This window comes from Halichoeres trimaculatus, unplaced genomic scaffold, assembly GCF_033239565.1.
Source record: "Halichoeres trimaculatus isolate MK-OKI-2021-1 unplaced genomic scaffold, fHalTri1.1 fHalTri1_scaffold_15, whole genome shotgun sequence".
Classification (NCBI taxonomy): Eukaryota; Metazoa; Chordata; class Actinopteri; order Labriformes; family Labridae; genus Halichoeres; species Halichoeres trimaculatus.
In genome coordinates, this window is record NW_027437193.1 from 24,885,110 (window position 1) to 24,900,094 (window position 14,985).

At 40.0% G+C, this 14,985-nt stretch overlaps 1 protein-coding gene across 1 annotated transcript; it reads right to left on the bottom strand.

Annotated features, from left to right (window-relative positions):
• Positions 1 to 280: 280 nt before the first annotated feature.
• Positions 281 to 12,769, bottom strand: hfm1 (helicase for meiosis 1). Its single transcript, XM_074688623.1, has 35 exons — positions 12,535 to 12,769; positions 11,908 to 11,987; positions 11,664 to 11,796; positions 11,362 to 11,513; positions 11,191 to 11,268; positions 10,648 to 10,803; positions 10,345 to 10,545; positions 10,143 to 10,231; positions 9,977 to 10,020; positions 9,772 to 9,873; positions 9,097 to 9,242; positions 8,250 to 8,344; positions 7,968 to 8,101; positions 7,838 to 7,885; positions 7,638 to 7,718; positions 7,389 to 7,480; positions 6,247 to 6,353; positions 6,106 to 6,153; positions 5,897 to 5,994; positions 5,676 to 5,810; positions 5,486 to 5,571; positions 5,211 to 5,294; positions 4,949 to 5,106; positions 4,718 to 4,821; positions 4,417 to 4,599; positions 4,155 to 4,220; positions 3,884 to 4,002; positions 3,200 to 3,282; positions 2,947 to 3,035; positions 2,744 to 2,824; positions 1,217 to 1,501; positions 1,033 to 1,105; positions 839 to 935; positions 430 to 578; positions 281 to 335 (listed from the first exon to the last, which is right to left on the bottom strand). The coding sequence occupies exons 1-35, from the start codon at positions 12,767 to 12,769 to the stop codon at positions 281 to 283; spliced, it is 3,966 nt and encodes a 1,321-aa protein (XP_074544724.1).
• Positions 12,770 to 14,985: the final 2,216 nt, after the last annotated feature.

Sequence of the window (14,985 nt, forward strand, 5' to 3'; positions counted from 1 at the left end):
GGCGCAACTTTTTATTCTTTTATTTTTATGTAAGCCCTGTCGAATTTGTTGGCAAAGCATATCTTGGATCATTCAAGAAAAAAGCCATGAATCAGACAATAAACAGATACTTTATTGCATCAAATAACATTTGTAAAATTTAGAATCAATCTACAACTTTTTTATTTCCAGTTTGAATATGTAACACTCCTTAAACACTCAACATACCTATGGTGTCAACCTTACATTTAATATCATCTTGAACACAAAACATTGTCTTGAATTCTAAGACAAAAAATTGTTAAAATATGCCGTCAAATATCCCAATGAATGCTTCCTCTTCTTTGTTGCTGTTGCTGAAACACAAGTAAAAAATGAAAAATGTGTAAGTTTGTTACATAAGAGCCATCAAGTCAAAATAAAAATAAATAAAAGGTTTTTTTCCTCTACCTTCCTTTGACAGATGAGTTGATGCTGGCTTGGGTGATCACATTTGAAAAGAAGTTAAACCTTGTGAGTGGGGCCACTTGGCTCTTGCTCTGCTGGGGGAGGTATTCAGGTGTTTTTGTGATGATCTCTGTCCTGGAGCTGCTCTGTCTCTGAACAGGTAGGAGGAAATGCAAGTGTTACACACGTGCCATCGCTCAGCAAATCACAAAACACTCGGTAAAATTTCTGAAAGCTTTCTACCGGTAACTTATATTGAGATTTAGATAGGGTTTAGGGACTAAAATATACATAATTTTGCACAAGAAGAGAAAAACGAATCATGTTTTTTTTTCCATCGTGCACAGTTTGACATTTTCTTGATCATGTGCTCATCTTGCATACAAATGCAAAAGCAACATACTATAAATACCTTCTTATGGCAGTCGAGAGTGATTCTGCTCTGTGGTCTCACTGAGACTGATGGTGAGGGTCCTGGCCTTACAGGACACACAGTGGATGAAATTGACCTAAAGAAGACAAACATTTTTACTTCTGGCCAGAAAATGAAACCTCAGTGATTTATTGGATGTAATTGGAGGTAATTTGTGCACTATTTTGTCACACCTCAGTGGTGTTCTGGCAGAGGTGGTAACACACTGTTGATGGAGTAACAGCGGTGTTGCTGCAGCAGGAAAATCTACACATGAAATACACATTATTTTTAATATCCTCTTACAGTAATCCACAACATCCAAACTGCACTAATTGTGCTTCCTTCCTATGATTGATTTGTCAAACTTTCTTTTACCTTTCTTGTTGTGGTCCACTGATTTCTGAACTGGAGCAGCACATGAGACCAAAGATGTCTCGCTGGCATGCACCAGATTTTCATCAGCAAAGTCATCCCAGTCGTCATATTCATTTCCGAGATCAAAGCTCACAGTGGGTATAAATGAGTGTGTTGCATTTTCACTGAGGACATCCTTGTTTGACACGACTGGAGAGTTCTTTGGGGGAGCAGGGTTTGTTGGCCTGTTCTGATTCAGAAGATGTTTCTGGTTCTGAGGTTCACAGTTCATCCACGCTGAGGAGCCTGAACACAGATGAAGAAACAGTGATGATGAGTTAATATCATTATTGTGACTAATCAAAAGTAGTGGTGGGACTTGATTAAAAAAATTAATCGAATTAATTATGCCATTTGTAATTAATTAATTGTAATTAATCGCATTTTAATCACTTCAATATTCAACATCAGAAGCAACACTTTTCAAGCTAAACAGATTTTGGTAGAAGACTAAATCATTGAATATTCTCATACACAAGTTTAAACCACAAAATCCTGTTTATTTTGGTCAGAAGATGTTTTTTTTGTGGACACTACTTTCAAGTAGATTCATCAGCCATAATGTGGTAAATAGTGCTGTCAGGAGATTAAAAAATAATCAAATTATTTACAGGATTTGTTATTAATTGATCTAATTAATCACATTTTAATCTTATATCTGCTTAAGGTCCCCACATAAAGAATTTGAACTGTAGGGCATTACAAATTATAGTGCATGACTGATCAAATGAATTCATTAAAAAAGGGAAGATTTGTAAATCTTTTTTTTTTCAACTGGTCAATATTAATTAAAATGTCTGTGTTCCCTGCCATTGACATTGGATGACTGTTTACTGCGTTTATAGAAGTAAATTATATTTTTCAGCGGAGGGAGGCGGGGTCTGGTGGAGCTTGTCAATCAAAATCCTGCTCGTAAACTACTGTGGGTGGTGCGCTCTTTGGATGAGAGCTCAGCATGGATATGAGGAGAAATGTGAGATGACAGAGACAAAGCGAGACGCTGCAAGTCAGAAAAGTTCAAGCAGCTCACTCTGACACGAAGATGTGTCACAGTAGTTCAGAGAGAAAGAGCGGCGCCATCGTGAGAAAAGACGACAGAGATCATCGAGGGATCAAAGGATGGAGCGTCCAAGATGAACACGATCAAAAAAGTTTGAAATTTCTATTTTTTGGACCAAAAACAGGAAGAGAGACATAAAAGAAGACAGTCCACTCTTCTTAAGTAACTTTGGTGTTCACAGTCAGAGAAAACAAGATTATTTGGGTCTTAAAAGATCATTCAAGATGCTCTGAAAATGTCTGGCAGCCAATGAGTTAATCTTGCGTTGATTTTTATAACGCGTTAATGTGCGGTGTAATTAATTAATCTAATTAAAGCGTTAAAGTCCCAGCCCTAATTAAAAGTAATTTAAAAATAGTTAATGAAAATGTTATTCTATACAATGATATAAGACAAAATTGCTTATTTAGTACAAAAAGAAAACACACTTTGACTGTAAGCATGAGCTGAAGCAGGAGTCTGTACAGGTTCCTCCATCTCAGTCATGTCCAGCAGGTAGTCATCGTAATCTAAAAGGACATATGAGTCCAGAAACATAAGGAAACAGTCACAGGCCATGTAAGTGTTTAAATCTGCAGTGTTGAGGAATATGATGATGAGTCTGTGTTTTATTTTAATGCCACTTGCTTACCAATGTCAGCACAGTCCATATAACTGTCTGGTGGCCGTATGAAGTCCTCTCTTGTCAGATCTACGGCCTGAGACTGGCTTCCTCCACAGCTTTAATAAATGACACAAGACAAAGACAGAATTCAGTATCACAGTCAGTTTCCACCAATGTTACTGTAGCGCCTGTATCAAACTCTTTTATTTGCAGTGAAAAGAATATTGTTATGGTGTCGCTTACTTATGAAGTAAAAAGTGTAGCATGTCTCAGTGAATACCTGGAAACAGTATGTAGCCGATCTTTGGGTTTGTATGAAAACTCTTGGATGTTGACAGACACAGGCTCTTCTCTCATTCTCATCTAGAAAAACAAAACATAAGACAAACTTATTTAGCCAACTGTGAAACAGAAACAATGTATCAAACCCATCTATCTATCTATCTATCTATCTATCTATCTATCTATCTATCTATCTATCTATCTATCTATCTATCTATCTATCTATCTATCTATCTATCTATCTATCTATCTATGGTGATGTTACCTGTCCTTTATTTCTTTATTACATGGGTTTTTTATATAACTGGTTCAAACTTGTTCCCTCAGCAGAAATTCAGCTCCTCCATCATTGACATTTCTTTTAAAATGATCTTAACCAATTGTGACTTCAGGGTGACTCATCTGCTTTTTCTGCAGATTCAACATAAGGACAAGGGAAAGCAAGGCAGGTGTTCTTCTTTGAGGATAAAATAGTGTATGGGAGCACCCTGAATACACAGTTTTGAATGTGATCTATTCTCAGATTGATATCTTTTGTGATTGTATAACACAATAACTTTTGACTAGTTTGAGGTCAACAGCTCTTAGGTTTTTGTCTGTTTTTGCATCGTGAAAAGAGAATGATTCAGGTGTATACCAGCTCCAAATATTTTTTTTTATTCTCTTTTTTTTAGCACCTCACCTTGAGCCGTTTGACAGGAGTTGGTGCGAGTGTTTCATTCCTGCTCCTCAGGTCGTTCAGATAGGAGGAAAATTCTTGATTTGTTGATCTCTTTCGTGCCACAGTTACGCCTACTTTACCTGAGGAGAGCAGCACACATGAGCTCTAATTCACAGTTAAGGTATACAGTATGTGCTCTAAGTATAGACAGGCATACAGAGTGAAGCACAGATCGGAGCTTAAAGTGAACAAAGAGACAAATTCAAATAAAAAACAGATGGTCAGTACTCACAGCAGTCATGACCACAGAGATCTTTGTTTTTGCAGAAGTGGTTGCATCGTCTTTTGTTGCCTGAATCTGATGATTCGTTTAATGTTATGCAAAGAGAGAAGAAAAAAAAAGGTATATTTTTACAAAATCGTAACACCAGAGTTTGTTTTTTAAGGCTCAGAAAGGAGGACTGGGTGAATCCTGTATTCAAGAAGGTGTGCATTTCTTTGTTTTTCTATGTAATTTTATTATGTATGTAACAGTATCATCTCAGGTGACGTACCTGTGTCAGTGGCAGGTGTAGCATTTCCTCTCTGAGCTGCCGCATGAACTGACGGCTGTGGTTTCACTGAGTGTTGCTGTCTCTGTCCAGAGGGGTCATATGATGTGTGATAGGGATTTTCAGTTTCAAACCTCTTGGCTTTGGAGAAGTACACATTGAACTTCTGCTGGATATCCAGGCCAACTGTGGGAAGGAAAATGGCTCAAATGCACATGAAGTATCTCCCTTTGTACAGCTGGGATATCTGCAAATACTGTAAAAACTTCTTCATGTGAAACTCAAAAGCATTTCTGAGGTTAACCGTATTCTGAGCTGATGAGATTGACGCTGATCTCCTCTCCTTTAGAGGCCTTTGTCACCTCAATCTTCTTCAACCAGCTTCCACTCTTCAGCAGCACCAGGTCCCTGGAAGAAGAAGGTGCCTGGTTAAAATCCAATACACTTTTGATTTGAAAATCAAGCTTTTTTAGAAAACTGGTAAGCTCTGATTTCCTACAGCAAAATATGTGAAAGCCTGCTGATTTTGTCTCACGTGAGTTTTTGTAGGAAGACCACTTTATTGTCAGAGTCTCCGATAATCAGAGAGACGTAGTGGTGGTCGGGAGCTGTTCTCCTGGACCGCAACTGTGCCTGGTTCGTCAGGCTCACCTTCAGCACGATCTCAGCCATGCTGTAGCTGTACCTGGGGAGCTGCAACACCCCAACAAGAAGAGGGGAAAAGAACAAAGACGCTATCAAATCAGACCTCAGCTAAGAAGAAGACTTTTTGGGAATAAATATAATAAAGCTTTCACCTGCTCCAGAGTAACATCATACTTGGGGAGATGTATGACAGACTCTCTGATCAGGTTGCCAAACGGAGGATGTCTGTTGACAATCTAAACAAAAAGGAATTTGAACAATCTTGACCTGAATTGTTTCCAGACATTTAGTTGTGACTGTGAGATTTTGCGACTACAGTGTCCCAAGGTGTGAACATCTCTTCTAATTCCTTTTAAATATTACTTGTAAGAAATGATTAAATTAAAACATAAAGAAAAAGTAGTGTTTCTGGTGTTTTCTGACTGACCAGCTCAAGCTCTCTGGGATTAGTCTGCTCTATTTTGCTGAAAGTGGTGAGTCCAGCGTTCACCATGGCAGCTGACAAGGTCGGGCCTGAAATACACAGTTTATTATTTATAATACTTATGATTAGTTTGATGTTTACTTTATAGAAAGATTGATTAGTAAAGATACTTTGTGCATGGAAACCACTCTACCTATTTTCTCCAGCTGTCTGGAAACATACGGTGAGTTTTCCCAAAGCCTGGCTCTGAAGCATTTAGCCAGGATCAGGGAGTTGAGCAGAGCAGAAAACTCTATCTTGGATGTCTGACTCAGAAACTCGGACAGGCCTGATCAGGATCAAAACATAATAAAGCTGAAATATTAACTCATTTATCCTGTTACTTTTTGTTGTCCCCAAATTTGGTCCACATACATTTGCTGATGCGCATCCCATTCCTGAAGATCTTTGCTGTATCCTGAGTAAGTCCAAACTCAGGGATTGAGATGCAGCTTAACTGTGCCTGAATCAAGCTGAGGACAAAGCAACGATCATAAAAGTTACAGTAACTTCACAGAAAATGAATACATGAGCTGTTTTTCGAATGGTTTTCCGGAGAGAGGGCATCGACCAAAAAAACCCACCAGTTCACTTTCATCTCACTAGATCTGATCTTTCCCTCCAAAGGAAACCTGAACAAACAGAAAGAGAAGATCTGATCCAAAATAACAAAAGAAAGAGAGGTGGTGTTGTTTACGAGGATGTTAGTTTAGTCAATGTCTGACCTGATGGTGATCCTGTTCTTGTCCCGGTTCAAAGTGTTCAAAGGTTTTTTCTCGTTCACTCTGAGCTGAATGTCGCTGAACTCTTTGCTCTTTGAGACCAGATCAATCTGCACAGACACGTCCCATCAAAACAGCTCCTTCTTTCAATACCTTAATCTACACTGCCCAGCCACAAAAAAAGTGGCTACCAAAAAAAAAAGGTCACACTCTGATATTTCATTGGACTGTCTTTAGCTTTGATTGACGCATTCGCTGTGTCATTGTCTCAATAAGCTTCTGCAATGTCACAAGATTTTTTTCCATCCAGTGTTGCATTAATTTTTCACCAAGATCTTCATTGATGATGGTAGAGTCTGAAAGCTGCACAAAGCCTTCTCCAGCACATCCCAAATTTTGGGGTTAAGGTCTGGACTCTGTGGGGGCCAATCCATGTGTGAAAATGATGTCTGATGCTCCCTGAACCAGTCTTTCACAATCTGAGCCCGATGAATCCTGGCCTTGTCATCTTGGAATATGGCCGTGCCAACAGGGAAGAAGAAACCCATTGATAGAATAACCTGATCATTCAGTATATTCAGGTAGTCAGCTGACCTCATTATTTAAACACAGACTGTTGCTGAACCTAGACCTGACCAACTGCAGCAACCCCAGATCACAGCACTGCCCTCACAGGCTTGGACAGTAGGCACTAGGCATGATGGGAGATCACTTCATCTGCCTCTCTTCTTACCCTGATGGCCCATCACTCTGGAACAGGGTCAATCTGGACTCTTCAGACCACATGACCTTCTTCCATTACTTCAGAGTCCAATCTTTATGCTCCCTAGCAAATTGAAGCCTCACTGATTGCTGACTGACAGCGGTCAGACTTCAATCTGGGTGAAAAATTAATGCAACACTGGATGGAAATAAATCTTGTGACATTGCAGAAGCTTACTGAAACAATGACACAGCAAATGCATATCGCAATCAAAGCTAAAGGCAGTCCAACAAAACATTAGCGTATGACTTTTTTTTTGCGGCGGCTTCATTTTTGGGCAGGCAGTGTATACAGAATCTTAATATTGACCGGCATTTCGAATCTGCCAGAATCTAATTTAACAACATTCATCGTCACTGTGTGAACCAGGTAGGTTACATACCAGGTCAGGCAGGTTCTCAGTGCCAGACACTTTGCTGAATTGTTTCATGGTGTCAAAGGCAACACAGTACCTCGCCATCAACCTGCCGACCTCTGAAAAGAACAACAGGCAACCAAACAGCTGACTTTCTTGAGTGTTTGTCAAAACTAATGAAAGAGGAGTGTGGATGAACAACAGTCAAAAATAGTGGAAAAAGATACAAAAAAAACTTTAAAATGTGCAAACAAGTGACTATGGTGTCGTCTGTACCCGTTGGTTTAATGTTGATGTCTTCATCCATGTGAATCAGATCCAGGGAGGACAGAGAGTTGAGATTCTTCAGACACAGCTCTGTGATACAACAGGACATTGAAACATTCAAATTACACTTTGGTTAGCGGAGTAACTTGCACAAGATTTCAAAAGTCATCAACGCAAAAAAAAGAAAAGAAAAGAAAGTCCTGGCCCACCTTGTAGTTTTGCTTCAATCCCAGATCTGTCCAAGTCAGCTGAGAAACCTGAAAGCGAATTTGAACAAAGAATCTCAACACTGACTTTGATACAATTCATTGTTTTTTTGCCCGAGTTTGGACTCCTGACCGTAGTGTGTGGGGTTCTTCAGCGCTCTGATGTAGAGGAGGGTGGAGCGTATCCAGTCCAGAGCCATGTTGACATCACTGATGGTTTGGAGGACAATCTCAGCATTCAGGTGCTCCACCAGGTGACTGTGTAAGCTGGAGAAAAGAGGTGTACGGTTACCTCCTGAGATACTGTTTAATCCCTCTCCTGTGAGAACGCAAAGATCAGGAACACAGACAAAAAGAGCAAAAAGACAGAGAGACAGAAAAAAAGCAAAAAAGTAAAGTGACTGTGCTGAAATACCTGCTCTCGACGATTTCTGCCCCACTCATAAGTTTCATGTATTTGTCTTTGGTTTCCATCTTGGTCATGATCACTGCAGTGGCGGATGTGTCAAACTAGAGGACAGACACACGCACTTTTAAATCTGTTTGTAAACTACCCCTACCTTTACGAGACCTTCAGATGCCTTAATGTTGACTTAAAACTTTTAATGATCAACATATATATATATAAAAGTACATTTTAATCAAAGCAAACTACAGTATTTTTAAACGGGGGAAATATTTGTGTATGTTCTCAGATATGAGTGAAGCAACATACTAGTTTAAGGGTCTGGAGGCTCATTTAAACTGCCAAAATGTTCCTCTGTCTAACAAATCAGTAAATCATTCAGTAAAAGATAGTGTGTGTTTTTTGGACTCTGTGTTACATTACACTTTCAGACAACATTTACAAAAACGAAGTGCGGTGGATTCAAAGCGAGCTATGTAAACAGCAACCACACCATATTCAAAAAGGCTCGTGCATCTAAAGGTATTCTGTCTGGCTAAACCCTTCCTGTAATGCTGACTTATGTTTCCAATTACAACCTTAGCAGCCTGTAAAAACGAGGACCTTCAAACGACCTACATTAGTCTGGCACACTTGGCCTGAGAGATTATGTTGCAGCCGTTGCTGCCCGTAAAACAGCTACTCAAAGCCATCTTTAAAGGCAATTTTTAACTCATTAGTCAACCTCGATGACAAAATGTGCAAATTAGGGAGCAGGTTTAAAAGCCGTGTAATGAAAAACTGCTCAGACCTGTTCCTTTTTTTTGTGTTCCAGCACCAAGCTTTCACAAAAAATAAGCCTTTTTTCTGGCCTTACTTGTGGTCTTCCAGCTCTTCCTATCATCTGCAGCAGGTCAGCCTCGCTGTACTCCTCACAGGAGCCGGACACGTACTGCACAGTGGACTTAATCACCACCAGATGAGCTGGTAGGTTCACCCCCATGGCCAGAGTCCTGGTGGTAACTGCGATGTAAAAAAAAATCAGACTATAGGCAGAAGTTCAGTGGCCATGAAATATAACACAAAGCTGATTTTTAGTTGTGCCGGCATGTAGTCAAAGTTACTGTTTCACACCATGCTCAGCTCAGTTTGTTGGCATGGTTATGATTAGGAAGCACCAAAAACATTCAGAAGGTATCAAATTTAAAACAAATACTTTCATTTTGTAATCTTAGTTTCTTCTATTTGCCTGAACAGAAAAGAAAAAAATGCAGTATGGATGGATGTTACTGCAACAATATAAATAAAACTTTTAAAATTTTTAGACACATTTTTGACCTAACTGTTGTTATAAAACTTGGACTGATGCCTTGTGTGGATTAAATTCTGTACAAATGAAACACTGTACGAGTGCTGTGTTAAACCTGACATACTTGTCATTCTTGTCTGCAGTATAACAAAGAAATTAGAAACACAGATCCTATTGCAAGGTTATACAGTTACATATCCCTTTACAGCACAGGATAAAACATTGTTAGTGGCAGAGTCTCACAGAGGACAGGCAGGTCTCCCACAGTAAAGGCGTTTTCTACCAACTTCCTGTCAGACAAGTCCACTCCTGCATGGTGGAAACCCACACCTAACATCACCAGATCTGGACCACAGACAAGACACAAAAGCAGCGTTGAAGAAAAGTGACCGTCTATGAAAGTGTGTCGCTGATGAGTCTTCACATTCACGGTTCAAGATAAACTCACCTCTGAGTTTTGAATCCAGAATAGAGTTTGCATATTTCATCAATCTAAACAAAACAAAAAGTGGGAAAATGAAATAAAGATAAAGTTCTCTGTAAAATTCACTTTACTGAACAACAAAAGGTCTAACAATGGATCAGTGAGAGATAGATGAATGGTAAAAACATACCTTTGCTTGTGCTCAATACTCATAATGAAGCGAGCATCCTTGGCTAGAACCGTAGCCGACTGCTGGGCTCCTTTCCTCGTAGAGCAAAACTATAAAAGAAAATAATAATTTAAACACAGACACACCAGTTCCCATTAACTTTTATTAGTCCAAACACATGGAAAGACACAGCAAAAGGTAAATACGGATTTGTCTGACCTACCACAAGTGCAGGCTTCTGGTCTGAGTACGTTTGAATGATGCTGGCCATCTTGTAGTTGAGAGACAGGTCGAATTTGAACTCTGACTGGTTTGAGCTGCAGGGGAATCCCAGCACCACCTTCCTCAGCTTCACGGGGCGGTGGCTCTCATCCATATCCAGATATGCAGCTGGGCCACTCTCATTAGAAAGCCAGTCTGCTATCTGATAACAGACATTTGCCAAAGCAAACATGGAAGTATTACCGCCAGAAAAATATGTCCACATTACCTTCACGATAACTTTCCAACTTTCTTCCCAGCTTACGTCAGTGATATTGGGTATAGTGGCTGATGCAGCCACAAACCTCATAGAGAGGTCTTTTCCTGGATTCTGTGCTGTCCTGTACTCATTAACAGCCTTCATCCTGCTCACCACCACCTCCAGAGTGGCACCGCGGGTCGCATCCTTCACTACATGCACCTGGGAGAACAAAGCGTGTGATGTGAACATGTTATTAACTTTTTGTCACTATTTTCAGTTGTGAACAAATGTAGCTGTCTTTCACCACTAAAATCTGTGATGAACAAAAGAAAGTGCATCTCATGCTGACACTAAGTAGACAGACTGCACGCACAATAACAATCCAAGGCCCAGAACATGATGTACTGTTTTGATGGCTAACCCTAAATGAAATAGAGCACTGAGGGGAGGAAATAATGATGTTCTGTAGGCAACGTGACATAATTAAACACAATTTAGAAATTACATCTGCTGGTACAAAAAGCATCCACTACTCTGCAGATTATTAAACATTGCTTATTTTAAAAAATGGACTTGTGAAAAGCAACATCTTAAAAGCGCACTGACCTCATCAATAAGAAAAAGCCTGACCAGCTGTAACAGACAGTTGTCCTTCCATTTTCTTGTCATGCTGTCCCATTTTTCCTGTGAACAAGAGAAATGTCTCATTGTGAATTACGGTAAGACTTCTGCTTTGTGTGACACATGAGTTTTGACATGCAGTGTAGTTTCACACACAGGAGTGGTCAGGATGATGTGGGAGTCCTGTATCTCAAAGAAGTCATCGATCTCTGTGTCACCTGTCAGCTCTTTACAGCTCAGCCCCAGAGGACCGAACTTCTTCTTCCAGCTCTCGAAGCACTGACTGCACAGAGCTTTGATCGGGGCCACTGGCAACAACAAACAGTGAGCACCTTTACAAGCCAGTTCTAGCGTGACTGGTAAGAACAACTTTTTAGATATAATGCCAAGCAGTTTGCAAATATTGATTCAATATTCTAGAGCTTTGTTCATATATTGAACTAAAAAGATCAGCTCACTGTAGACTGCTTTGATGTCTCTCCAAGGCTCAGATGTCTCCATTAGCAGGCGAATAATGGCCAGCTCAAACAGCACAGTTTTACCAGATCCAGTGGGAGCACATGCCACAAAGTTCTTATCTGTGTACAAAACCTGTAAGCAAACCAAACAGCAATTCAACACACATCTGATTGATTATTAAAAGACAACTATTGTTGTCATCCTCTGTATTCGTCCATCAACCTGTGTTTTGATCATGCTTACATCATCCAACGCTCTGGACTGAACGTAGTTGAAGAAGGGAAAGTCGCTGAAGACAGATCTGAACTTAGAGGCTGTGTTGGCTGGGTTAAGGAAATCACATTACTTCACTTGAGAAACTACGATACAGGTTCAAATATTCTCTGACCTATTTTAATTGTCACAAAAATGGATACGGATTTCAGAAACTGGCCGCAAAACCCCAGCCTCGGAGGACCCTGAAACGTAAGCATAAAATACTGAACATTTATTTTAGTGAATGTGACTATGAATTTTTAACATTCATTACAACATTCAAACAAAAAGCAACAGCTCTTACAATAAATTAAGTAAAATTGTTATTTATCACATTTATCTCAAAAGGTTTAGACAGTTTCTTCAACTCCTGCTGATTTTTTATCCACCACCAAGTGACCACGATTCATTACAATGAAGCGGTCAATGGGGGGAGCTCACCTCATTTCACCTCATCACACCCAAACACACAGTGGCAGCTGCTGCCATGGCTAGACACGTGCATGCTCATTAGCTGCAACACTGTACAAAAGCTACACGAGTGTTATTTTGTAAACCAGTCATAGGCGGTGAGTGCAGAGCCCGTGTTTGACTGTGTTTATGCAGTGCAGCAACCTTCTATGCGGAGCGGCTGAGGCGTCATGGGCGGAACGAAGGCTCTCTTTGTGCCCTTGTCCTGCATCACAGCATGTGCTGCCTGCTGCGGGGGTCGGCCGCTCGCTGCAGATGAGCCCAAAGGAGGGGGTGAGAAGGGGGGCCCAGGGAAGAAAGGAGGAGCTGCTTGGCCAACTGTCGCCCGTGGCGGCTGAAGAGGAGGAGGAGGAGGAGGAAGAGGAGGTGCAGTCGCCATGGAAACCTGACAGGGAAAAGTTTGAGGTCTAGATGCTGTCTGGCTGCTGCCGCCGCCGCTACTGAGGTCATCTGTTTTGGACGAGTCACCTCCATTGTTAAACACCTGAACCTTGAACAAGCTGTTGTGGGTGGGGGAAGAAGATATGCAGAGAATAAAGAATTAGCCAAGGAGTGAGGAAGAATATGGAGAGGGAAACTATTGATAGACTTGCAGGCTCATTTATGGGCCTCTAGAAACCATGCTAAATGACTTTTTAAGTATCTTTAGCATGTTTCCTGCCCATATGTCTTTTTCTCCTCCAACAAGTAGAGAAAATGCATTTTATCAGAGCCCTGTATAGACTTGCATGCAATCATCTTAACATAAACTTAACAAGTAAAATACACTTGCCTTCTCCTCAGAGGTGGGTCCATAGACAAACATCTCCGGTTGATGTTTGCATGACCAGAGTCCTGTGGTGTTTCATCTCTACCTCTGCTACCCTGACAGGCACCCTGAAAGTAATCCCTGAACTCTTCACCTTCCCAAAGACCACCACATGTGCCAGTGTGGCTGCCACTCTGACTCTCTATCTCTTTCTCATCATCTGTGTAACTGTAGATAGTGTTTATTTTGGATGGTAAGAGCTGAAGGCCAGCTGATCCTTTAAATGGAGGCAGGAATTTCTTGGGTGTCTGTGAAAAACCTGTGTAAGCAAGAGAATTTTTTTATCAAAGCAAGTTGTTAACAGCCACAGTTTGATGACCACGATGAGCTTGTCTCACGACATTTAGGTAGGATGTTCAGCTACTTGGTTCACTGGTTATAAGAATTTATAGCAGCGATGTAACCATTCCAGTCAGATCTATTGAGAATATGCCATAAAACCCAAATCAGAATTTCTTACTAAATCCCTGGATAGTAATGAATGCTTTCAGGCCTATACATGTGATGGCGACCCTGAGTCACAGAGATAAATTTAGCATAGCTTCAATAGGCCTGATACTGAGCAGTTATCCAAGTCAAGTGAAATGGAATTCCCTCTTATCCAGAGCATAACATACTGTAAAGAGCAGAGAGAGTCTCTGCCTCCTTCTGCATATCCTGTGTGGCAGGGATCTGAGAAAGAGACGGAGGTGCTTCAAGATGCCATGGACTGACTTCCTGGTGCAGCGGCTTTCTGTCAAATACAGTTCATAGGTCAATGCATTCATGTATATCAGAGAGAAAGATGAAATATAAATGAATTTGGGAATATTATTTTGTACTCACATTTTGTGGACAATGGGTTTTTCAAAAAAAATATTGTCTAGGGACAGCACACAGTCATCTGAGTCCAACATCTCAGCTGGTTATGAATGTGCTCATACATCTGGATGTCATACAGTCAATGAATCTTGGCTAAAAGCAGGGAGAATGACCTTTTAGTAACAAGCGGCAATTTAAATAACCATATCTCATTTTATGTATTTCTTTGTAAAAGGTGTTTGTATTAAATAAGCAAAAAAGTTTAGATATTTTTTGGTAGTAACTGTTTAGGTCTTTAACTAAAAGATGCCAAGAGGCTCATAATAGTTGCCGTAATATACACATGGCACTAGTATCGTTAAATGTATAATAATTGTGTAAATTTGACCACAATTTGGGGTTTTGAAGACAAATTCATACTACATAGAATTGAAACACCTAAGTAAATATAAAGTTTTCAATAATTCTGACAATTAAGATTTAACACCCAGAATAGTCTGAGGTAACAAACCTGGGTACTTTTCACAAGGCCCATCTGCTGGTCAAAGATACTGTAAATAACATTTTTGCAATGATTCAAGACCTTTCTATTATATTTCTGTGACATAAAAGGCGAGTTGACATATCTAACTTTAGCTAGCTTTTGTGACGAGCTAGCAGCATTTACATGAAGACAGTTTACCACCAGTGATTACTTATTTCAACACGTAGGTGCCTCACATAGCTCAAATAACAAACTTTATTTGTAAAGTGTGAATATAAATTGTAAATGTTTCAGTTACTCACCTTTAATGCAAAAAAAAAAAAAAACATCTTAGAAATCTTAAGTGTTTCACAAAGGCAGAGCTGGAGCTGAAGCTAACCCCCAAGACTCCATTGACGTCATTTATTTAATGTTATGGCTAACGTCTCTCTGAAACGTCCGTTCTACATCCAAACAGTTAAAGCCTATGATAAATGATTTAAAGAAAGTCTTTCTTAAATAT